The following is a 23,697-nucleotide window of genomic DNA, read 5'->3' on the forward strand; positions in this document are numbered from 1 at the left end:
TACGGGAAAATTCACTAATATTAATAAAATTTAAAAAGTACATAATTAAAAAAAATTACATAATTAAAAAAATTACATTAATTAAATTTACAAATGAAAATTTAAAATACATTACAACTTAAAGTTAAAAAATAAAAAAAAGACATAATTAAATCTTAAAAAAATAAAAATGACATAATTTAAATACGTCCCACATCGAAAGTGGAACATAAAACATTCAAGGATATCTCTCTATAAAAGAGAAACATCCTTGAATGAGTTTGTCCCACATCGAAAGTGGAACATAAAACATTCAAGGATATCTCTCTATAAAAGAGAAACATCCTTGAATGAGTTTGTCCCACATCGAAAGTGGAACATAAAACATTCAAGGATATCTCTCTATAAAAGAGAAACATCCTTGAATGAGATTGTCCCACATCGAAAGTGGAGCATAAAACATTCAAGGATATCTCTCTATAAAAGAGAAACATCCTTGGAATGAGTTTGTCCCACATCGAAAGTGGAACATAAAACATTCAAGGATGTCTCTATAAAATAGAGGCAACCAAGAATGAGTTTGTCCCACATCGAAAGTGGAACATAAAACATTCAAGGATGTCTTTATAAAAGAGAGACAACCAAGAATGAGTTTCATAAATTCGCAAGCCCATTAAATATATATGGGCTATTACGAATTTCTAGTATAAATTTATTCATAAAAATTGATTTTTATATATAGAAAACAATTTTTATAAATAAATAATATTTTTTTATATTTGATTTTTTTTTTAAAATTCGAATTTCAAAAATTCGAATTTAAAAAAAAATCGCGCTGGGCGATCCGGGCGCTGCAATAGCTCCGAGCGGATCGCCCAGCGCACCGCCCAGCGCAACGAAACCGCCCAGCGCTGCGCGGTTTCTCTCTCCAATCGTCCGCTGGGCGACTGCAATAGACCGCCCAGCGAACCGCCCAGCGCCGGCGCTCAGCTGGGCGCCTATTGTGGATGGCCTTATTGATAGATGGAGAGAGTAATAACGAACTCATTAGTGAGAACTTATAAAATATTTTATAGCAATCGGCGCTTCAAAATAGGATGAAACATGATACAACAAAAACCTTCAGTCCCAGAGCCGCATTATTATTGAATAAAACTGGGATCTTATGAGAATATAAAACTAAGCTCTACAGCTAAATAAGTGTTGACATCAACCTGCTTAATTGGAATTCTATTACATTATTACATCAGCAAAGTTACAGCTGACACAACTTAGGTCGACTACCACAATATTTTCAGGTGTTGATGAGAGGCTTTGGTCTCTTTAGGATTGCATAATACTAGGACAACAAAAGTTACAGCAGATGGAATGTCGTTGCAGAAGCCAACTCCTGGCGCGTCGGAGCAAAATTTATCAGCTTGGCACGACGTTCATCTCTAGGGAGGAGATTCGGCACTTAGCTGGTAACAATTATATACACAAATATCACCTTGTATTTCTCCACCCCGGACGAGAAGATGTTTCGCTGCTAAAATTCAGAGCACACGTAGCTGAGCTAGGAATGCAGCGCACAGATCAAGGAACAGGAACTGTGGACCCTGAACTCGCTGCAGATCGAGCAAATATTTGTCTTCGCGGGTCTTGTAAAGCTGAAAATAATTACACGGTTTAAGCATGGAAAAAACAAACACTAACATTAACACCTCAAAATGATAACTAGTCTACAACTAGACACTATCTCAATTGATGAATGAGTTAGTAGTTTCTGGCACAAGGTTTACGACCATCATTCATAAAGACTTGAGTTTCGGAATCTATATCCTTATGTCAGTAAGAATCTCTTCAAAATATTAAGGGTTAATCATATACGTATCCCCATTTACTATCAGTGTTTTCAGGAAAAATGTCCTCAACTTATGTTCTCTCCAAAATCCAAACATAGCGAAATGTTTGATTTATGTCGCCCTGGACATAATTTGGCGAGAGAATTAGAGTTATCTGATAATTAGTACCATCTTTAGTTATTTGATAACGTTGTGTGCAAATATAGAGTTACTCGTATAATGCAGAGAAAGAAAGGCATTAATCAAAAATGTTACCTGCACTTCAAATTTGACCACATGCTGTGGCTTAAAATTGGCACCATGCTCGACGATAGAAGATTCATCCTCAAAATAATTGTTGTCGTGCATAGAATTATTAACTACTCCTTCACTATGACCAGGATCGCCAGGAACCCATCTGCATTTCATGTTGTACTGCCCAATCTTTTTCCAGTTAACATTCAATTCTTGAAGAGCTTTGAGAACTTCAGCCATTATCTCGCGTGGATGGGCTCGAGACTACAAATAAGCCAATATGATAAAAAAATGTATCATATCAAACAAAACAAAAAAACTAAATTAGCTTGACATTCTATGCCCATAGCTACAAACAAGAAAAATTTAACTGTCAAAATCATCGCTAAGACTAAGAACATTTAAGGATTTAAAACCAGCACACACAAAATCTCTGTTGTCACAGATGATTCCAGAATGATACAATGAGAAGCATGCCAACTAACCTGGAGTCCAAGTGCCCATTTCCTCTCGGATGGAAATTGCCTTTCCCCCAATTGTTGATAGTTGATAGCTCCAGGAGATCGTTGCCCAACAGGAGAGGCTACAGTCTCACTTGGATTAGTTGAGTTATATCCGAGTTCCTACACAGGTAGGGATTACTCAGAACACAAACATTAAAAAAAGAAATTACACACATTAGAAAATCAGAAAATGGAGATCAGAAAAAATGCAAATCACAACCATATGAAACTGCAAACTAGATATGTACATAAGCTGAAGTGAAGAGAGAGCGCACCACAGTTTCTTGAAATTCGGATCCAAGGTAGCCACCAGATACACGAAACCTGTTGTCTAGCAGCAGATAGTACGTAACAGTACCCTGAAAGACATTCAAGATATAAGAAAGCTTGAACATAAAGCATAACTAGGATACAGCCATACGCTAACCTCATTTTGAACTCTGTTTTGAATAGAATCAAGAAGCACATTCCTGTCGAATCCCATATTAACCACTTCATGAAGAATCTCTTCGTCAATCTGCACATAGACATCAGAATTGATTTTTTGTCATGATACCATAGTCTACAGCCACAATACAATAGAATCAGATTTACAAAATAAAAAGATTGTCTAATTCATAAGAAAGAAAGCATGATGGTTGAAAATTAAAACTTACTATACTATTCAATGAAAAGACCTAACACCTGTAGATCACTAAAAGATGTAAAACAGAAACTTAGAAATCTTCAGTCCCAGTATATGTGTTCCTAGATTTGTTTACATGTACAAGAAACATCATGCATGCTTTACAAACATCTAAATAGAGCACTACGAGTTATATCAACCTTTTTAGCTTGTTGTGTTGTATCTGGCGGCGGAACAGCTAAGTAGCGGGGCAGATGAGCTTGGAACCAAAGGTGAGCACGAATCTCGGGAATAGTGATTCGCTTAGTTGGATCAACAATAAGCATCCTAGGAATCAAATCTCTAGCACCAACCGATAAATGGCTGGGGAGGGTATAAATTCCACCCTGCAATTAAATTAAACAAAATACATTATATGAATACAAATCCAGCTACCTGGAAATAATATTAACAATAGAATTAGCAGTAAACGCCATAAAATTATGGTGGTAGAACATAACAGTGCACTAAAGGGGAACTTTTGGAATACATCTTGGTTGGATATTGGGGGCATCAGACTTGCAATACTTGTACTACTGGATGTGGTATAGGATTAACAAGCTTGAATAGCTAGTCAGGTTTTAGAGATTCAACTCTAGGCATGTTCGTAGCTTGCTTAAATTAGGTTAACAAATCATTAGAAAACGAACTAAGCCAATGAGACACATTTAGACCGAACTCATTATTAGTCTTGACATATATAATAGAGAGAAAAAGTAAGAAATTCATGATGTGTTCAATTAAGAGCTGTTTCACACTTCAAAATCCTCAAATTGTAAGCTAAATGTTTCAACAAATAACAGACGTTGATTAAGAGATACCAACTTTTCACCTACTATTGCTGAGCTCCAGATTAGACACAGTAATGGGTCTCAAGAGTAAGTCCATACCTTAATCTTCTTGAAAAGATTAGGAATGTTCTCATCATCAAAGGGAAGGGTGCCGCAAAGAAGTGCATAGAGAATAACACCACAGCTCCAGACGTCCACTTCAGGCCCCGCATATAATTTACCAGATATAACCTAGGAGAAAATACAATATCAGAGCTTTCCGTATTTCAACTTTTTTTTTCTTTTGTACTTATTTATATTCTTTATCTTTTTGTCATTTAAGGTCTGGTAAAACTTTAAGCACCTCTGGAGCAGCATAGTTGGGGCTTCCACAACTTGTCTTCAGGAAATGACCATCGCGCATGATGTTACTCAAGCCGAAATCAGCAATCTTCACGTTCAATTTAGAATCCAAAAGCAAGTTCTCGGGCTTCAGATCCCGGTGAACCACCATATTCCTATGGCAATATTCCACTCCCGATATTATCTGAAATTATCAGCAGAATGACAAACACTCTACAAAAATGAATTTATAAACTGACTTGGATATTAGAAACAGCACTACAAGTCTATACAAGAAAAGCACCAACCTGCTGAAAGAAGATGCGGGCTTCATCCTCATGTAACCTGCCTTTCTCCACAATGTAATCAAACAATTCACCAGATTTAACATACTCCATCACAACGTAAATATCAGATTGTGTCTCCACGACCTCATACAGACGAATGATATGCGGATGCATAAACAATCTCAAAATTTTGATTTCTCGTCTAACTGCGGGAAGAACACCCACTCTTAGGAATTCATCATGGTCAAATAAATATAAAACCAGGCTAACTTTTACCAACATTGGAAATAAAAAGAGATCCAGCAAGGCAGCAAGTTATATTTACTTAGGTAGCAGTTAAATTAAAGGTAGGGACACTTAATTCCTAAAGGTTTTTGCCCATATAAAGTTTTGAAATATCCAAGATTACCGAATAAGAATATTCTAATTCTCTCTTTTTTTATATATATTTAGTACTAATTGGCAATGAAATCCTAGCTGCTAAGTGGTGACATGCCATCATAATTTTTATTAGGTGCTTTGGGGTTGTGGAATGGAAATGGAACTAAATTAATAACTAATAAATGGGTATCAATCATGCTCCTCAGGGAAACAAAGCCCTAACATACTTCACCAGAACCTTCATTCCCATACTCATTTACCTTAAACTGGTGGATTAGAGTAAGAGTGGATGATAAAGATCAATAAGACCCAACCTTAGAGGTTTGGCTAACTTCTATGCCACTAAAACATGTAATTTTCTTAAACTAAATATGATACACTGACACTTGGTGATGCAACCACACGTTTTATCAGCTCTTCTTAATTCCCTACAAGGTAGATGGCTATTGCAGAAAGTCACCTATCTCAGTAGTTCCAGAGAGTCAGAGACAGTAATTAGGTGTAGTAGGAGGTAGCACCCCTGGATCCTCCAAAAGGATTTTTCCTATTCGAGATATTGATTTACAAAATCCTCCATCTTCTGGCTAGTGTTTCCATCCTCAACCCCGCCACATTATTTTTATAGGTTAATTTTAACATTTTAGTAGTGTTTCATTGCTTTTATATACACGAAGTTCACACCAATTTCAGTTTTTAATCAAAACTAATTTTTGCCAAAAAAAATACACAAACTTGTCATTTTTGGAATTTGACCTGAAATTAAATTCCAGCCGCAATTAATCCTACGTGGATGCTGGACCTTGGTGACATGGCATTTCGTATGCGATCAGCTCGCACTCTAAGTGGAAATTTGGCTAAAGAAGACACCGTATTGAATGAATGGTAACTTGGGGACTGAATTTCCATTCTTTCAAATTGCTTTTGTTCTTTTTGGACAACATGCTAACTAATGTGATCATGATCTTAATGTCAGTCAATATATATGTATTGAATGTTTTGTATTATTCGGCCAAAAATATGAATTTTCATAAAAAACCGAAATTGATGTAAAAACACCATGTGTTTACGGGCAATAATCTATAGGTAAAATTTAGAATTGATTAACGAGGCCAAAAAAAATACTAGTACCTGGAAGCAGCATTGAAATAAAACTACCATGAAAAGTGTACAAAGGTGTTTCCCAAAGAACTGTGCAGATCTCAATGTAGTGAAACCCAAGTAGATGTAACGTATGTAGAATCATGACATAACTAGTGCTCGAGATAATGATTGAACATACACAAATCGAATGACACAGATGGTACCCAACAAAATATTTTAATAAGGTAAGCAACATATTTTTAGTTTAGGTTTTTTATCAATGGCTGTGGTCTACCTTGCGCTGAAAAGCATCAAAAACAGAAGAATGAACAGATGAACGAAGTACAATGATCATCACAAAGTAATTAACAATAGTAAGTAAGCATCACATGCTTAGTTTACTGACTCACCTTTTTCTTCCATGTCCATATTCTTAATTTTCTTGCGGTTAAGGATCTTGACAGCAACTTTGTGGCCAGTCAATGCGTGTTCAGCAATTTTAACTTTACCGAATGAGCCAATCCCAAGAGTCTTTCCGAGCTTGTAGTTCCGCAAGAATGAATCCACGGTTCTTCCATCTTGGATTGTTCCATCCATTTCCTGTGCCCATATACAATGAAATTAAAGCACCAATTTCTGAAAAAAAAACAAGCATCATGCATCAAAGATGAAAGAACTAATAACAGCCCAGAAACAAGACTGATGTATGTAAGCAGTGAGCAGTCCACTTTCGGCCTTAGAAGCAATTATCACAAAGGGAAAGATTCAGGAAAATTTAGATGAAATATTGTGCGAAAACCAATTATGATACCAAAAAAACACAAAATATCACATAGTTCAAAACTTTTTGAAAGGACTATTTTCAATCTGATAAAATAACCATATTTGAGGCAAGATTGCATTTTTTCATATCTTCTTCAGGCTTCAATAAACAATAAGGTTTCCTATTTCACACATCAGAGCACATGTTTTCTTCTCCAGAAAGGAGCACTGAGAATACTAAACACCAAACAGCTCATTTAAACTTGAAAACAAGCAATCAAATCCCAAATTGAAACCAGAAAAGGGGTAATTCTTCAAAAAAATCGTAATTAAACGAGCCAGCACTTCACTGAACACCCTAAAGCTCCTATTTATGCAATGAAACAAACAATTCACCAAATTAAAAATGCACAGCTCCACAAACCCGCAACCCGCACAAACCCACTTCAGATCTGAGAATCCGTCTGAATAATAAATTTTCAAAAGAAGAAAGAAAGAAAAGAGGGAGACTGAAAATCCGGTCTTTAGTTCACTATCGAATAAAAAATAAACGCTACAAATAATTATAGCTCAGAGCCCCAGTAAAATTCAAGAAGAGTGAACTAACACATAAACAAAAACACACAGAAGAATGCCAAAAACTAGGAGGTGGTGCAGTTAAGATTTAAAGAGAAGAAAATAAATGATAAATTACGAGTTGAGAGGGGGTGACTAGGTGTGAGGCGACGAATCGCCCTCTCTTCAATGGAGTTTCACGAGATGCTGAGCACAAGGCGATGCAGCGAAGCTCGATTGTTTCCCTGCGCTACCTTTTTTCTGTCATTTTCTCTCAATTTATTTCATCTATCTGTATTTCGACCCCTAAAATTTGTATAAATCCCATATTTTGAATATTCTGTTACAGTGGTGAATACCAAAATCTTGTTTCAGTAAAAATGTCCTGTTCGTCGAGGGTAGATGTTTTCTTGTTTGGAATTTGGATGTTTTCTTTGTGCGTTATAAACAGAAAATATTTATTTTTACACTATTAATATCTTTTATAGGATAAAACTAAAATAAATAAATAAAATGAGGAAATCTACCTTCGGACAAGAAAGTTCTAACAGTAGTAATTTAATTTTAATTAGCAACTCACCCTGTGCAAGACACGATATATTATGTTTCTATAAAAAATACTTCCTTCTTACCATAAAAATATTTACATTTTTTATTTCGTTCGTCCCATAAAAATATGAGTATTTCCATTTATCAAAAATTATCTCCAACTCATTTATACATATGCATCAACTTATTTACTACTCATTATATATTAGTAATAATAATGTGGGTCATACTATTCATTAACACTATTTTTACTTTTTTCCTCCACTATCTCAATTTACCAATTGTGCATTAATTCTCGTGTCATTTCAAATGTCCATATTTTTATGGGATCGAAGAGAGTATATAGTACTCCAATCTAAGATTAAATTATTGTGGACCAAAAATAGAAAATAAAAATCACTACCTCCATTCTTAAAAATTATAAACTTTTAAAATGACATGCGTTTTAATGCACAATCAATAAAGTCAGAGATGTAAAGAAAAATTGATAAAAAGTAAAAGAGTTAAAGAGAAAAAATAGTGGAAGTAGTGTTAGTGGATTGTGGAGTCCATATCCTAAAATAGAAAGTTTAAGAAGTTTTTTGTTTTTAAGAGACAATCCAAAATGAAAATAGTTAAGAATGGAGATAGTACTATTTATTAAAATTAGTTCATAATATTGAAATCTAATATAAAAATGGTAAATACACGTCAACAATTAGTTTTATAATAAAACACCATCCACAAGAATTAAATTAATATAAATAGACTTTCATATTAAATTATAAAATATTATTAATTCATAAGTTTTAAAAAATTATCTTTTAAGCAATATTAATAGTCGAATAAATTGTAACATTAACCTCATTACTACAAATTAAAAATTTATAATCATTCACGACTCATAAATGGGATTGAATTCATAGCAACAAAACAATGTGTATATATATTGATAGAAAGAAGGAAAGTATCGATCAGGAGTTTCGATCAGGAGTTTCGATCAGGAGTTTAGCACCTCGTACTCTAAGCATGAGGTTAGGGGTTCGATCACTGTCCATGTGGATGGAGCAAACCACTTGGCCAGTAGCTATTTAGGGCATCAGCAGTGGGGCGCCCTAAGGTGCGCCCTATGTCGCGCCACGTCATCAATTTTATCCTCCTTCCCCCCCACCTGCAGTGGGGCGCCCTAAGGCACGCCCTATGGCGCGCCACATCATCATTTTATTGTTTTGTTTAATTAATTTAAATGTTTTTAAATAACAAGTAACGAGTAAATAAAAAACGTCTAAATAACAAATGGCGATGCATTAATAAAAAAAAGTTACACCATTCAACTTAAAACAAAATAACTAAGTCGGTGCAATTCCCAACTTCCGACGCAGCTCATCGATTAACGCCCGGAGATATTCAGCTTCGTCGGGGTCGGTACACTTCTTGAGGGCCTTGTGCGTCTGCAATAACGTCCTCGCCATCGACGATGTTGCCAACGACTCAAACGCGGTGGCCGTCTGGGTCGGGAGCGTTTCCGGGAACGGAGATGGGTTTGCAGCGGTCGAGGATGAGGTCACGGCCGCCTTCCCCTTGGCCTTCGCAGCCTTGACGCCGGGAGGACACCGGTGTGCCGGAACTCCCTTCATCCACGTACGTCCGGTTGAGGTCAACTGGGTGATTGTTGCTACCGCTGCTCGTGTAATCACCAGCTTCGGTGGTCTTCGTTCTCTTCGGCGCACCAGTGTGCAGAATTCCACCTTGGAACTTCTGCTTGTCCCTCAAGAGCGCCCAGATGACCTCGTGCTTGAAGTCGCCGTACATCGACCGGTACGACAACAGCGCTTTAGCGCGCACGTCGCTCAAGCTCTCGCCGCTCCCCTGTGCCCGCGTGGACTTCTCGAACTCCGCCGCGTACAAGTTCACTTGCTTCTTCACTTGATCCCAGTGCTTGCTGAGTTACTCACGTTTGCCCTTGTACGCGGTCGGCGGCTTGGCCTCATTGTAGAGGCCGGCGATGCGCTCCCAGTACGCGCCCTGCCTCTGGTTGTTCGCGAAAATCGGGTCTTCCGATATATCTACCCAACACCGGGCCAAAATGAGGGTTTCGTCGTCGGTGTAGTTCGTACGGCCGGGGGCGTACTCATCGCAATTTCCGGGAGGCGACAACTTCTGCGTCCGCTGCCGCCGGTTCCGCTTCTTTTTGGCTGGGGCGGAAGCGGTCGCGACGGGTTCGGGATCGGAAGATGGCTCCATGTCAGACAACCCGTACGATTCCGTACTGAAATCGGGATCGTACTGGGTGTCGGCGTCGAACGAACGATATTCGCCGGGTTCTGTACCCGGCCAACGCGCCTCTCCGCAAAACATAGAACTATTGGGACTTGAATCCATTTCGTAGTAATTTTGTAAATGTAATAATAAGTTTCGAAAGTGAAATCGTGAAATGAAATTACAAATGAACTCTATTTATAAAAAAACGAAACCGCGTGCCATCGTCCGCGTCGATCGTCCGCGTAGCCCACAGTGGGCCGGACGATGGTCTATCGTCCGCGTAGGCCACAATGGGACGGACGATGGGCATCGTCCACCCTATACTCCGCGCCCTTAGTATAGGGCGCGACGATCGTCCGCGGCCTATGTCACGCACCCGCAATGGGGCGGACGATGCGCGCCATCGAGCGTGCCATCGTCCGTCCCATTGCGGATGACCTTAGTGCGCTGACCGTTGGAATGATGAATTAGTCGTTTAGCTATCGGCACAAGAGATACATTTAAAAACTAAAAAAAATAAGACAGTTCCTAAATCTTGATGAGCCGATTTACAGAAACCAAATCTCATGCATTTATTGTTCGAATAAAAGTTACATGATTATATTACGAAATCTTTCATTTCACCCCCTTAGGGCCTGATTTCCCATATTATAGCATAATGTTAAATTTGACACATGTTTGTTAAGTAAGATTGCATCCAATGCTCAATTATAGATTCAATCATATGCCTTATCATGTGATTCTACATCACAGTCTCCATCTTCTGATAAAAACAATCTTTATGCATGTATGCATAACATTATTCTATTTTTTTACCTTTTTCTTTTTCTCCAAATCATTTTCTACCATTGCTTAGTTGCGTGAGAAATTACCTTTATAGCCTATTTCTTCAATAGGGAATTGGGCAAAGCGAGAAGAAAATCGATTGAATTGCATAAGTAAATTCAATTTCGTCATATGCATAGAAGTGAGATTTCATTGGTCCTTTGGTTCTTTTTCTTTCGTTTTCCATGAAAATCTTCAGCATCAAATTTATTAAAAAATAAATAAAATTAAAACAAGCATTAGCAAAAAATAAATGTATCATAATATTACAATTTGTAATTTCAAATCCATTTTACTCGTGCGAGGAATAAATTATATTCTCATTTTATTAATATTAATGAGTTGTAATTTATTACGGACTCAATTCCCACATCGGTCGTGAGAACAACTGATGTGGGGTATATAGACTAAATGAGTTCTCTCTCCTATAAGGCTAGTCTTTTGGGATGAGTTCTCCTGTTTGGTCTGTAACAATTGGTACTTTCATTGAGAGCCCAAACGGCTCGGAGTGGTGGCCGGGCAACGAACTCGCCGTGACCAACGAGTGCGTTTGGGACCGCTCGGAGTGGTGACCCACGGAGTGGTGGCCGGGCAAAGAATCCGCCTTGACCAATGTGGCCGTGACCAACGAGAACTCGGAGTGGTGGCCTGGCAAAGAACCAGCCGTGACCAACGAGGACGTTGGCCCTTAAAGGATGATCGAATGTCACGGACTCAATTCCCACATCGGTTGTGAGAACAACTGATGTGGGGTATATAGACTAAATGGGTCACAACCGATATGGGGTATATAGACTAAATGAGCTCTCTCTCCTAACAGGCTAGTCTTTTGGGATGAGTTCTCATGTTTAGTCTGTATCAACCGCTCGGAGTGGTGACCCACGGAGTGGTGGCCGGGCAAAGAATCCGCCGTGACCAACGAGAACTCGGAGTGGTGGCCCACGGAGTAGTGGCCTGGCAAAGAACCAGCCGTGACCAACGAGGACGTTTGCCCTTAAAGGATGGTCGAATGTTACAGACTCAATTCCCACATCGGTCGTGAGAACAACTGATGTGGGGTATATAGACTAAATAAGCTCTCTCTCCAAGGCTAGTCTTTTGGGATGAGTTCTCCTGTTTAGTATGTAACATAATTTCTCACTGCTCAAGAATTAATGGTAATAGTCCCCCAAGTATCAATATGGAAAATGAATATATCAGTCCAAGGTACTAATGTCAATTACTAATTTTTATGCAACTTTCTTTATTTAAATATCGTATAAAATTTTAATTAAAATTATTCTTTTTATAAACCTTATAGGAGTATTACATTGAAGGTAATTTTTCGATAAATTATACTGTAGCGAAATATTAATTGCTATGTACACATATAGAAGTTTGCACGAAAAAATGCAAGTTGTATGCATATCTACCTACTTGCAAAATAATGATGTTCGTGGTAGTGTTATGATGACTCAAGTTCATTAGTTCAAGGAATACAATACAAAAAAAATATACTCCATCATCCTTCTGCGATTATGACTTTTGGTTGGATTCGGATTTTAAGAAATGTTAATGAGAGTGGATGAAAAATGAAATGAAATGTGGATTTCATTTTTATACTAATAAATTGTGGGCAAAATGAGTTAGTAAAATAAAGAACTTACTCATGTTTTTATAGTAAAAATGAACTGAGACTTCACCAAAATAACAAACTAAGACTTCTAATTATAAATGGAGGAAGTAAAATTTAGTTTTATTTTTTAATTTGTATGACAAATAACATCTAAGTTTAGGTATATTGTAATTTTATAATGACCCAATGTCAATACATATATCTAAGTTTAATGTAATTAATGTGTTAAATAACAAAAAATATTTAATAGTACTACATATTATTTATATACATAATGTATACAATAAAAATTAAAAAGTGTAATTAATTTTACAAACATTATTCCTTCTCTCTTAATATAATTAGTAACTCAATGATTAAACCACCTACTACTAAGCTTACAAAAGCCCAACAAATTCTGGCCCAAAATTTACACAAGACATAAAAATAAAATAAATAATTTTCTGCTTGACCATCTCTCGTCACTCCAATTCCCCGTTCTCTTCAAAATCTCCGGCGACACTCACAATCAACCACCACTACCGCCGCCTCTGCCCCTTTTCTTCCTTATTCTTTGCCGACCGACCAGGACGTCATCTCCTCGCCGCGTTACCGTGAAATTGTGCTGGCCGCCCTCTTCTCAGTCTTAACTCAACGACATCAGGAAGCCTTAATCTATTTGTTCATCAGGTCAACTTCTTCTTCACCGATGATACATCTCTTCTACACTTCCTCTTCTTCCTATCCCAGTCCACTCTTTGCAGGGTTTTTGTAATAAGATCTGAAGTTTTCTAAATTTTCCTGAATTGGAATTATGGATCTATAAATTAGAATAATAGGATTCGTGAGACATTGAAATTTGACATTTGATTTTAATTCACATACATATATCATTTTGTTTGATTTCATTTCGTGGACCGCATTAGGTTTGGAATAAACGCTTTTAATATTTACTGATTTGGAATTTCACGTGTATTAACCGCTAATATCCACAGATTTCTATCAAACTAAAGGCTTTTGTAAATAGAAAATGTATTACTACTACTCATTCAGCAAGTATTTGGTGGATGGTGGATGAGTTTAGGCGCCAAAATCTTTACTACTACTGTAATACTTAATGACATGCTTGGATGAGGCTATATTCACAATCTTTTCCTATGGTTTGATTTCTATGCGAACATGCTGGATGAACCGTTTTTGTGGATTTAGTTGGTCTTATGAGGCTTATTGGGTACTCTTTTTAGTAACTAGTGTTCCTTATGGTGAAGTGGTGTTGCTCTGATTGTTGCTGATATGATTATTGGTAAACATCCATAGTGGGAAGAGCATTTGGTTGATTTTGGAGTTTTGAAATTTTTTGCTGATAATGTGATGTGTTATTTGGGAATTTTTGATTGAGGGTGATGATTGATTTGGATTAATGTGAATTTAGATTAAAGAGGAAACATACCTGTGGAAAGTTTTCATTCTTAGATATATCAAAAGATGTAGGAATTTCTTCGTGTACTCCTTAGATATCAGCTGGTCCGATCCAGATATGTTTAGTATTTAGAAATAAATGTTAGGTTTTGAGCACCATTTACATATATTAGCCTACGGTCTAGACTCTAGAGATGGAGGAATTTAACTTTTTGACTTTTAAGATATGTACTTCACGGTTCACAGTTCACACCTATATGAGTGTTTGATATTGTTGCACTAGCCATTTTGCTCTGCATAAGCTATATTTTATGAGTATAACTTTTTGGAACTTTTGGTTGAGTATAGAAGTCAAGGCCTATGGATATTGCTGCATCTCACTCTTTTATTAAGAGCACATATTGTATTTGAATGAATTTATGCATGAGCGTTTTGTGTATTTACCTTTTCATGTAATGGATAGTTAATTGCAGTTTTCCTAAGCTTTTAGTTTGTGCAATAGACTGGGATGTTTTTTGAATATGTAAACTGATGAGAAATTGAAGTAAATGGCTTAATTATCACATGTTGCAACCATCATATGCATATGGTGCTCCTAGCTTTGAATTGTTTGTAAGGATATACTTCTCTATTGCCGCGTTGTAGGTGTCGCTTGGCTTTTCAATTTTCTCCATAAAATTTTGTTGGTCTTTTCAAAATTCAAATATCCTCGTGTTTTGTATTGAAGCTTTCTTATTTTGTGAGGTTGTTCCAGGGATCTTTCTATAAAATAGACTTACAAGAATGGCATCTAAAGGAACGTCCGATATAGTCGTATGCTGATGATGACGATGACTATAATAATGGTAGTGGTCCAACTCGACATGACCCTAGATTTGATTATACTCCCAGAAGCTATGACAAAGTTCCTTGGAAGTCGATAGCTCTTGCAATCTTTTTGCTGCTTCTTGGGTGTCTGCTTATCTTGCTTGCAGTTTTCATCTTCACTGGTCACATGGGAGGCGAGCTCTCCCAAGCTTATGGCCTCTTAGGACTAGGTTTGCTGACCTTCGTGCCAGGTATTTCGATAGCCTCTTTGTTCAATTATTTAGTACCTTTTGGCCTAGAGAATGATTATAAGCACTAGATTACATTCTACATGGTCTTCCTGAGGGGTAATACATAACTCGTATACTCCACCTGTTGCTACCCTCTTTTATGTGCTGTATTCCTCTGCCTCAAAATGTTTGGTGCAATGTGTTTACACATATAAATACTTTATAACCCGAAATCCTCCATAGTCCATACTATCGTAGATGCATCTTGTTTGTGTAATTTCTTGCGCATGACTCAGCTTTTATACTTACTATTATGAAATGATTGTAGGCTTCTATGAAACTCGGATTGCCTACTATTCGTGGAGAGGTGCCCAAGGATACCGGTTTGCCAACATTCCCGACTATTGAGGTTTTGCTTTGTTTCTAGTCGTGCCATATTCGTTTTTTACACATTTAGCATACAAGATTCCTCTGTAAGAACTTGTGGCGTATTCATGTGTATAATACGTAGAACCAAGTGTGTGTAGTGTGTAAATTCTTGAGTTAAGTTTAGCATAATTCTGGTGCCACACACTGAACTGTCGTTTACAAATGTCCGGGACCGGATCGGATAGTTTTTTTGTGTGTGAATCTATGAGCTAGATGCAAATTGACAATGGCATTGCATTGAGGATCATTTTGTTGGTTCTTTTATTTCAGATTGTACGTCATTTTCTAGCCTTGGTTATATATTTATATGTGATGTGTGAGGGGGTAGGGGTGTGTTATGGTGACACTATCTTTAAAGTGACAACGTACCACCAACCTCGTACTGTCACTTGCCACGCTATCCTGCAATATTGGGGGCGTATCCAACAATATCATAGTAAGCGCTTTAGATGGTTGCATGATAGTACTACGTGGATTGCAGTGTAGATTGTTGAGTATTGCATAATGCAATACTCAACAATCTACACTGCAATCAACCTATTACTATCATGCAATTTGTAAACGCCTAATAAATGAATATTGTTGGATACGCACCTAATATTGCTGGATAACGTGCCACGTGGCAGCACGGGATTGGTGGTACGTTGTCACTTTAAGAAGGGTTGTCATCTTAATACATCGCGATGTGGGTATTTTCGTTAATTATTTTACATTGTAAAGCGTTGCGGCTTGCCTATTAATGTGTTTATCCCTAAACCAAAGTACAGAGTATATAGTAGTAATACCATTCATAAATTTCAATTCTACATTTGTGATCTGAAAATCGGATCAAACTAGCAAGTTCAACTAATTTAACCGCAGACCGATCATTTAATCGATCCAATTATGTTTTTAAGTTTAAAATTCAATGAAGAAACCACACACCAAATAGAAAAGATTTCATTTTGACGCGAGTGATGCAATAATTCATGAGCATTATTGATGGTAGAATGCCAATAAACCAAACAAGAATCATTAAATCAGACAAATTGGATAAGATTGTAAAGCGGATAATAAGGTTGATTCACCACTTGGAAAAATAACGAGAAAGGAGGAGGGAACACCAATTAAACAACGTTGCTATCTCCTCCTATCTGTATCTTTAACCCACTATAGATACAAAAATGGAAAGAAAAATGGAACAACACAAATAGAAAGGTGCAAGATTGGAGTTTCTACCGGACCCACTTCTCCTTTTCCCATGGAGAGCCTTTGTTACAGGTCCCACCTCTCTCTATCTCATCTTCACGCACTGTGTCTATTTTAAGGCAAATTCCTTCTGGTAATAAATGGAGTATTAGTTTATGTTTTGGTGCTTGAATCCCATTTGTTAAATGTTAATCACCTTGACGCTTAAATTCAAATCAATGATAGAAGCATATACTAGAAATTTGGTCTTCTATTCTTATATAGTAATCTCAATAATCAATTGTTTTGTAAATTATTTCATTTTGTTGGATATGTTGTTGGTTGAATTTCCAGACCAGGCTCACACTTTAGCACTCTTGATGTATTGGTAGTTCATCAGGGGAAGTGGAGAATGCAATTCATGAATCTTCCCTCTGATCTTTAACCTATTCAAAGGGGGAGGACTGCACTTGTTGCAGTTACGGGGCGCTTCGTTGTTCTTAATGCCGTGCTAAGGTATGTGTGTCATGTATTATCAATTCAACAAGATAAAGGCCCAAGGCATTTTTCAGCAGCACCTTATATATTTTTGCAGAGATTTAGAGACTGAATTGCTATAATGGGTGGTTGTGTATCATCTCCATATATAGCAACTAAACGTCAAAAGTAGTAAGACAGGGAGGTACCATGGTCCCTCGAAAAAGAGACTCGTGAAATCAGCTTCAGAGGTAAACAGGATACGGAATAGTGATGCAGGAGCTCGAGTATCTACAGTTAGTGAATTTGTTCACACGACTGCCAAATGCAGAACATCTCCAGTCTCTAATTCCTCTTTCCATCTCACTCAGCTGCAATTTCACCACAGTCAAAGTGATGTCAATGGTATATCCTACAAAACTGAAAATTCTAGTGTTTTATGTTATCACTCCAATCCAAACTGATGAACCTCCGTTTCTTGAGGATTACGAGATTGGCTACGTTAAGAATGACAAGATATACTTATATTCTACAGCAATCTACCAGGAAGAATGGTTTGACACACTCAGTTTACTGGAGTCCGACTCCGATGATGACTTTAGTAGCGTTCATGGAGGTAAACAATAGCAAACTTCTCCAGTTTCTTTTCACCTCTTTGGTTTGCTCGGAGCATTAACTTATTTAGCTTTTGGATCAGCAACACCAGTTTTTATATTTCCACCTTCTTGTGTAGATAATGGCCCATTTACAAATGGAAGAGTTCTTCATTACGAAGTAGATAGCAAGAGTAATCTTAAAGAGTTGTTCTCAAGCAAAGATGGAGTAATGCTAATAGATGCCCAAAGAAAAGGGCATCCTGGCTTAGTGCAGAGTGAAGATTCTGGTGCGGTGAAGACACTAAACTAGACCAGGCCTACTTAAGTTTTAATGGTATTAAAGTTCATGCGAACGACCATGATGATAAGACGTCGGAGACCCTATTGAAATCTGTCTTGCCGGCATTAGTTTCCACCTTAAGTTTCAACGACAAGATGCACAAGGCAGTAAATTCTATTCCACAATCTCAGAAGAATTCAGCAACTATATTAGGCTCTCCATACAAAAAGAGGCTATTGAGGAAGAAAACAAATGATTTTGTGAGTAACCTTTTAATTTATCATTTGCCTAATGGAAGCAATCATCCCAGCTCTTATTTTTAACAGAAGTTCATACAGGTGTCCACAACAAAATATCTTTATCGCCCTAGAGCTGGCTTATTGATTCTTGTACTCTGACCAACATGCAATGTCGAAACCTAACATAACGAAGATTTTATTTCCACCCAGCATGATAAAAAAAAGAGAATAAAGAGGGATGTTGTTTGATTCCAAGGTTGTCAATAATATTCATCCAAAGCATGGGAGACACATGTCCATACAATCATAAAAGCAGTTAAATATATAGTTTTTACATTCAGGCTATGGATCAGATGCATATTGAAACATCGAATATTAAGTACGGCTGTGTTTCCATAATAACGATGAACAATCAAAACAATAAATCAAAGGTTTTTTCTCAACTTCCAATTTTAGGAATTGTTAACCTATTCAACCAAAACTGCTTATCTATATCGCAGAACACACCTGGGAAATTCTTCTCCAATATCATCTTCACCTAGAACCCCTTTTCTCAAAGCTGTTTCCAACATTCCAGCTGTTTGGTATCTCAATGCAAATGCCTTCTCTTTAGGAAAGAACCCAATCTGCAAACTAAATTCATTGGATGATACGCAAAGTAATTCAAATTTCGATTATTGAACTGCCGGCAAATTTAGATCTTGCGCATTACTATTGAATAACCAATAGTGAGATCAGGCAATAAGAAGTCTCACCTGCTGATATTTGTCCACCGTAAACATGTTGGTCTCTTTAATCTTGTATTCAAACCACTCTGGCTCGTCTTCAGGGCTCAATGGAGGCTGCCTGATGTATAACCTATATTTTGGGAAACCAGTTTAACACCCGAGTAATACCATATAGAAGAAAAACAGAGCAATGGGATTCTATTAATAGCAACCATAGCATGCTATGCAGTTTCTCTGGCACTTGGAAAGATATAGTTACTTCAAAGTTCGAACCAATAAATAGTTGAATCTCAAAACAGGTTATACAGTTTCACCTTCCAAAAACATTGACTTCACAGAAATTGTTCTCAATTTATTGGTTAGGAACTTAGGATAGTAAAGCTTCAATCATACCCAAAGGAAGAAAAACGAAAATCATATGAAAGCGACAAATAACCTATATCCATGGTAATGTGTTCATATCGAAAGTCCGTTCAAGTAATCTTCCAGGGTAAAAACTTACGACTGGATCAAACTCATGAGTTCATTTTCTCCGTAAGAGCTCGCAGCAAGCTTTGTACTAATCTTATATAGCAAATTCCCATTACAATCGAATTGCTGCAATATATCAACCAAAAATGCATTATCAGCATCCTCGCTCAAAGTTCAAACTCTCTAAATCACAGTAATAAAATTTCTTCAAATCAGAAATACCTCACTCATACAAAACAAACACAGAATGAAGCTTCATATTAACATTGTCAACGATTAAAACTGATCAGAAGAATCATTACAAACATTGCATACATGAAAACGTAAAAGTGAAAACCTAGATTTTGTTCATAGAAAATACAGAGCTGGGAAGAATGAACAATTACATGGAGAGAACCCTTCCAACTGCCGGAGTTGAGGTCAATGAAGCGCTTAAGGACGTCAATGCTCATCGAAATGTCACCGCTTTGCTGTCCACCTTCCACCGCCGCCGCCGACGGGACATTAACGGAGCTCGGCGGTGAATTGGGTGAAAATGGTGATGTCGTTCGAAGAGAAGGGGCGAAGGGGCGAAGAAATTGCGTTGTTAGCCATAGGGACGATGGAGGGTTGTTGAAAGTGGATGCAGAGAGGGAGCTATGCGCCGTTAGCGGCAATATGGAAGATAGCGCCGTCGCCATTGTCACGGCGACGCGGGGAGAAATATCTTATCCGTTGGGGAAACAAACGTTTGATTGCCTTCAAATTTTTATCTTTAATACTTCCACCAAAAACATGGACTTCTATAATTCGATTCAAATCAATTTCTTGATTTCCAAATTTAATTTAGCACAGCATTTTTAAGATTGCAAACTTAATAAGTTAAAATTAAGATTGTAAACTTAATAAATAATAGTCGCTCAAATTTCATGCTAGGTAGAATTAAAACTTCAAAACTTCAGATTTTAACACAGAAGTTGGGGTTACAATTCTTCGGATCTTTTATTTTTCTGTATATACTAGTAGTATTTCATTTTATTTTTATTTTTATTTTTATCATGGTATCAAAATAATTAACGATCTATAATTAATTGTTAGTTCATTCATTATGATATCTATATTGACTCGGCTTAACCCTAATCCATGCATATAAAAAAAACCTTTGATACAAAAAATAAACAAATTCGACAAAAGCACAAACTATCAATGAAAAATTGAAGTGACTAATGAATATAAGCAAAAATGATTTAGATTGACTTATAGACACGAGCAAAAACTGACTATGTTGGTTTTTTAACAAGAGTCAAAATTGTCAACAGAAAATGAATGAAAGAACTACTTAATACCTTGATACTAACCTAAATTATCAAATGTTGAGTTAGAAAAGATTGTTGATATCAATAAAAATTGAAGAAGTGATAAATGAGATAATACAGTTATAAATTGAAGATAGTAAACAATTAAGCAAAAGAGAAAAATGTATAAGTGTGAGTTAATTTATTTGAATACAAGCAAACTCTGGAAATAGAATGGTAAAGGAAGTTCAATAAGGAGATTCAGCAGAGAAGGAAGATTGTGGAGGAATAACAGATCTTTCATTGTGGGTTTGGCCCTGTTTCTGCATAATCCAACTCAAACATTGTCCTTCATTTTTCCTGCAAATGTTCATATAAATATACTACATAAAGAGATTGAAATTGAGAGGATGAGAATGTTGTCAAGTAAGTACCTGCAACTCAGTAGCAGTAGCAGTAGCAATGGCGTGAGTTTCTTGGAGTGCCAGTTTTCTTCCAAATCCTAATAAGTATTTTTGTGGGTCAAACGCACGCATTTATGTGACTACTAGTTGAATAATAATTCATGTACTTGTATCAAAACCATTAAATCCAGTGCAACTTTATTTTGCTTTGAATCTACTCATACTTTTTCTTTTATCTTTTTTATTTAACTATGTGTATCATAAAGTCCACGCTGCCTCTCTTTGTTGGCAAATTATTTCATTTTTTAACTAAATGGTAGTATAGTTTCTTACTGGGAATTCAGGTCCAATATCCTTCTACGAAAAATACGTCACAGGACATTGTTGTGATGGAGTAATAATTACACTAATGTAGAAGTCTTTTTTGACAGCATACAAGTAACATCATTTTCTTAAAACACTTGAACAAGAATTCGTCACTTGTCAATGTGATTGAAAGAGCAAACTGAAAAGACGAGACGATATCTTACACTAAGAGCATCCACGATAGTTTTGGACAAGCAATAGCTCAGCCATAGCCTAACCACAAACTCTTTCTGCTACATCATCAGCACTAAAAACTCTTCCTGCCACATCATCAGGACAAGCAATAGTCTAGCCACAATAAACAAAATAATAACAATCACACCAAATACGGACTTCAACTTACGACACAAATACGGGAAAATGCAATAATTTTATTTAAATAAAAAAATTACATAATTTTTTTTTCAAAAAAACTAACTATGTGCAGTCCTCCGCGCCACAACTCTTCAATTAAATCCTTTGGAGTCGAACATGAGCTTCTACTTAGCGCATGTCGGCATGTGCTTGGAGGCGGCCGGCTTCATCATGAGGTACCCCACTTCGTACGTTCGGGGCGGCCACGTCGTGGCTTGGACCGACTGCATTATCGTCGTTGGCCAACTAGTCAGTTGTACACCTTCATCTTCGACAATCATGCTGTGCATGATAATACAGGCGTACATTATATCAGCAATGCAATCGACATGCCACAACCGCGTTGGACCCCTAATTGCCGCCCATCGAGACTGGAGCACACCAAATGCGCGCTTCACGTCCTTGCGCGTCGACTCTTGCCGTTCTGCAAAGTAGGCCTTCACCTCATCTGATGCGCACCTGATCGTCTTCACAAAGACGGGTCACCTAGGGTATATCCCATCCGCCAAGTAGTAGCACATATCATGTTGGTTCCTGTTGGCGATAAAACTGATGGCCGGACCGACGCCCTGACACTGCTCGTTGAAAAGGGGCGACGAGTTGAGGACGTTGAGGTCGTTGTTCGACCCGGCTACCCCAAAATATGCATGCCAAATCCACAGCCGGTAATCAGCTACGGCCTCGAGAATCATCGTGGGATTCTTTCCTTTGTAGCCGGTCGTGTAGAACCCCTTCCAGGCAGCGGGACAGTTCTTCCACTCCCAATGTATACAATCTATGCTGCCTAACATACCCGGGAACCCATGCTTCTCCCCGTGCATCTGCATCAGCTCCTTGCAGTCTTCGGGGGTTAGGGCTTCGAAGATACTTATCACCGAATATTTCAACCACGCCCTGACAGAAATACTTCAAACATTCAAGGGCAGTCGTCTCACCGATGTGGAGGTACTCGTCCCACATGTCTGCCGCGCCTCCGTAGGCCAACTGCCTAATTGCCGCAGTGCACTTTTGAATAGGTGTGTGGTCGGGTTTGCCAGCCGCATCGTGTCTGAAGCGGAAATACAGATATCGACGCTCCAAAGCGTTAACAATACGCATAAACAGAGCCCTGCTCATCCTAAAACGCCTCCTGAAAAGGTTGATGTTAAACTGCAGCTCCGGTGCGAAGTAGTCTTCATGTAGCCGCTGATGTGCAGCTCTACGTGATCCCGCTCAATCACTGCTCGGCGGTGGACAACGGGTCGAGGTCGAGGTACCGCCGGCTGCAAGGCCCTCTGTAACAACCGGTCTATCTCACGGGACGTATACGCCTCCAACACTTCGTTCATTCGCCGGTCGTACTTCTCAGCATCCCCGCCACTACTACCACCCGCGCTACTCATTTCGCGTTGTTGCTCTTATACAAAAATTAAGATAAAGAGAATACTCGTTAAAACAAGTGGTGCAAATGAAAATGAGGTGCAAATCGCGTATATATAGTGTTTCGAAAATTAAATAAAAAAATAAAATCCGCTTGCCGATCGCTCGCCGATCAAGAGCCTGCAATGGGTACCAGCCGATCGGCGAGCGCATCGACCAGCGGTCGGAAATCGGCGTGCGCTCGCAGTTTTTTCCGCCGATTTGGCGCTTGCCGGCTGCAATGGTTAGACGAGCAGACTGGCGAGCACCAGGGATCAGCTAGCCGGTGGGCTCGCCGCCAGGGATCAAACTCCTAAATCGTTGTATACTGGCTTGTTATTTAACTTGCAAAATGTATTTTGAATTAATACAAATTAGCATATGTTATCCGATATGAAGTGCAATTATACAAAAATCACGCATACTACCCATTTTTTGAAGAAAAATA

At 37.9% G+C, this 23,697-nt stretch overlaps 3 protein-coding genes and 1 pseudogene across 5 annotated transcripts; 2 read left to right on the forward strand and 2 right to left on the reverse strand.

The window, feature by feature from the left end:
* Positions 1–1,030: 1,030 nt before the first annotated feature.
* Positions 1,031–7,692, reverse strand: LOC121810860 (SNF1-related protein kinase catalytic subunit alpha KIN10-like). 2 transcript variants are annotated; one of them, XM_042211576.1, is made up of 11 exons: positions 7,541–7,692; positions 6,495–6,684; positions 4,645–4,829; positions 4,359–4,541; positions 4,115–4,246; positions 3,386–3,571; positions 2,988–3,077; positions 2,836–2,919; positions 2,543–2,680; positions 2,079–2,321; positions 1,031–1,628 (listed from the first exon to the last, which is right to left on the reverse strand). In XM_042211576.1, exons 2-11 carry the CDS (start codon positions 6,679–6,681, stop codon positions 1,515–1,517), a joined length of 1,542 nt encoding a protein of 513 aa, XP_042067510.1. In that variant the 5' UTR covers positions 6,682–6,684; positions 7,541–7,692; the 3' UTR covers positions 1,031–1,514. The 2 variants fall into 2 exon arrangements, with proteins under 2 accessions (XP_042067510.1, XP_042067511.1); XM_042211577.1 differs by having other exon boundaries at positions 6,495–6,720; positions 7,541–7,664.
* A 7,134-nt stretch (positions 7,693–14,826) lies between these two features.
* Positions 14,827–15,658, forward strand: LOC121810395 (annotated as a pseudogene).
* A 1,720-nt stretch (positions 15,659–17,378) lies between these two features.
* LOC121810396 lies at positions 17,379–18,045 on the forward strand. The gene is made up of 3 exons (XM_042211174.1): positions 17,379–17,544; positions 17,686–17,755; positions 17,873–18,045. Exons 1-3 carry the CDS (start codon positions 17,413–17,415, stop codon positions 18,043–18,045), a joined length of 375 nt encoding a protein of 124 aa, XP_042067108.1. The 5' UTR covers positions 17,379–17,412.
* A 583-nt stretch (positions 18,046–18,628) lies between these two features.
* LOC121740896 lies at positions 18,629–20,327 on the reverse strand. 2 transcript variants are annotated; one of them, XM_042133547.1, is made up of 4 exons: positions 19,840–20,327; positions 19,485–19,579; positions 19,010–19,112; positions 18,629–18,887 (listed from the first exon to the last, which is right to left on the reverse strand). In XM_042133547.1, exons 1-4 carry the CDS (start codon positions 20,131–20,133, stop codon positions 18,864–18,866), a joined length of 516 nt encoding a protein of 171 aa, XP_041989481.1. In that variant the 5' UTR covers positions 20,134–20,327; the 3' UTR covers positions 18,629–18,863. The 2 variants fall into 2 exon arrangements, with proteins under 2 accessions (XP_041989481.1, XP_041989480.1); XM_042133546.1 differs by having other exon boundaries at positions 18,636–18,880; positions 19,840–20,325.
* Between the last annotated feature and the right edge of the window lie 3,370 nt (positions 20,328–23,697).

This window comes from Salvia splendens, chromosome 7, assembly GCF_004379255.2.
Source record: "Salvia splendens isolate huo1 chromosome 7, SspV2, whole genome shotgun sequence".
Lineage (NCBI taxonomy): Eukaryota > Viridiplantae > Streptophyta > Magnoliopsida > Lamiales > Lamiaceae > Salvia > Salvia splendens.

Excerpts from the sequence above, each read along its gene's own strand:
- LOC121740896 (XM_042133546.1), bottom strand. The coding sequence starts at position 20,133 with ATGGCGACGGCGCTATCTTCCATATTGCCGCTAACGGCGCATAGCTCC. Across the intron at positions 19,580-19,839 it reads GTTGGAAGGGTTCTCTCCAT|CAATTCGATTGTAATGGGAA; the intron begins GTAATTGTTCAT and ends GATATATTGCAG. Across the intron at positions 19,113-19,484 it reads CTCATGAGTTTGATCCAGTC|GTTATACATCAGGCAGCCTC; the intron begins GTAAGTTTTTAC and ends CCCAAAATATAG.
- LOC121810860 (XM_042211576.1), bottom strand. The coding sequence starts at position 6,681 with ATGGATGGAACAATCCAAGATGGAAGAACCGTGGATTCATTCTTGCGG. Across the intron at positions 4,830-6,494 it reads TATGGACATGGAAGAAAAAG|TTAGACGAGAAATCAAAATT; the intron begins GTGAGTCAGTAA and ends TTCTTCCCGCAG. Across the intron at positions 3,572-4,114 it reads ATCTTTTCAAGAAGATTAAG|GGTGGAATTTATACCCTCCC; the intron begins GTATGGACTTAC and ends ATTTAATTGCAG.
- LOC121810396 (XM_042211174.1), top strand. The coding sequence starts at position 17,413 with ATGCAGGAGCTCGAGTATCTACAGTTAGTGAATTTGTTCACACGACTG. Across the intron at positions 17,545-17,685 it reads CAGTCAAAGTGATGTCAATG|GAAGAATGGTTTGACACACT; the intron begins GTATATCCTACA and ends GCAATCTACCAG. Across the intron at positions 17,756-17,872 it reads CTTTAGTAGCGTTCATGGAG|ATAATGGCCCATTTACAAAT; the intron begins GTAAACAATAGC and ends CTTCTTGTGTAG.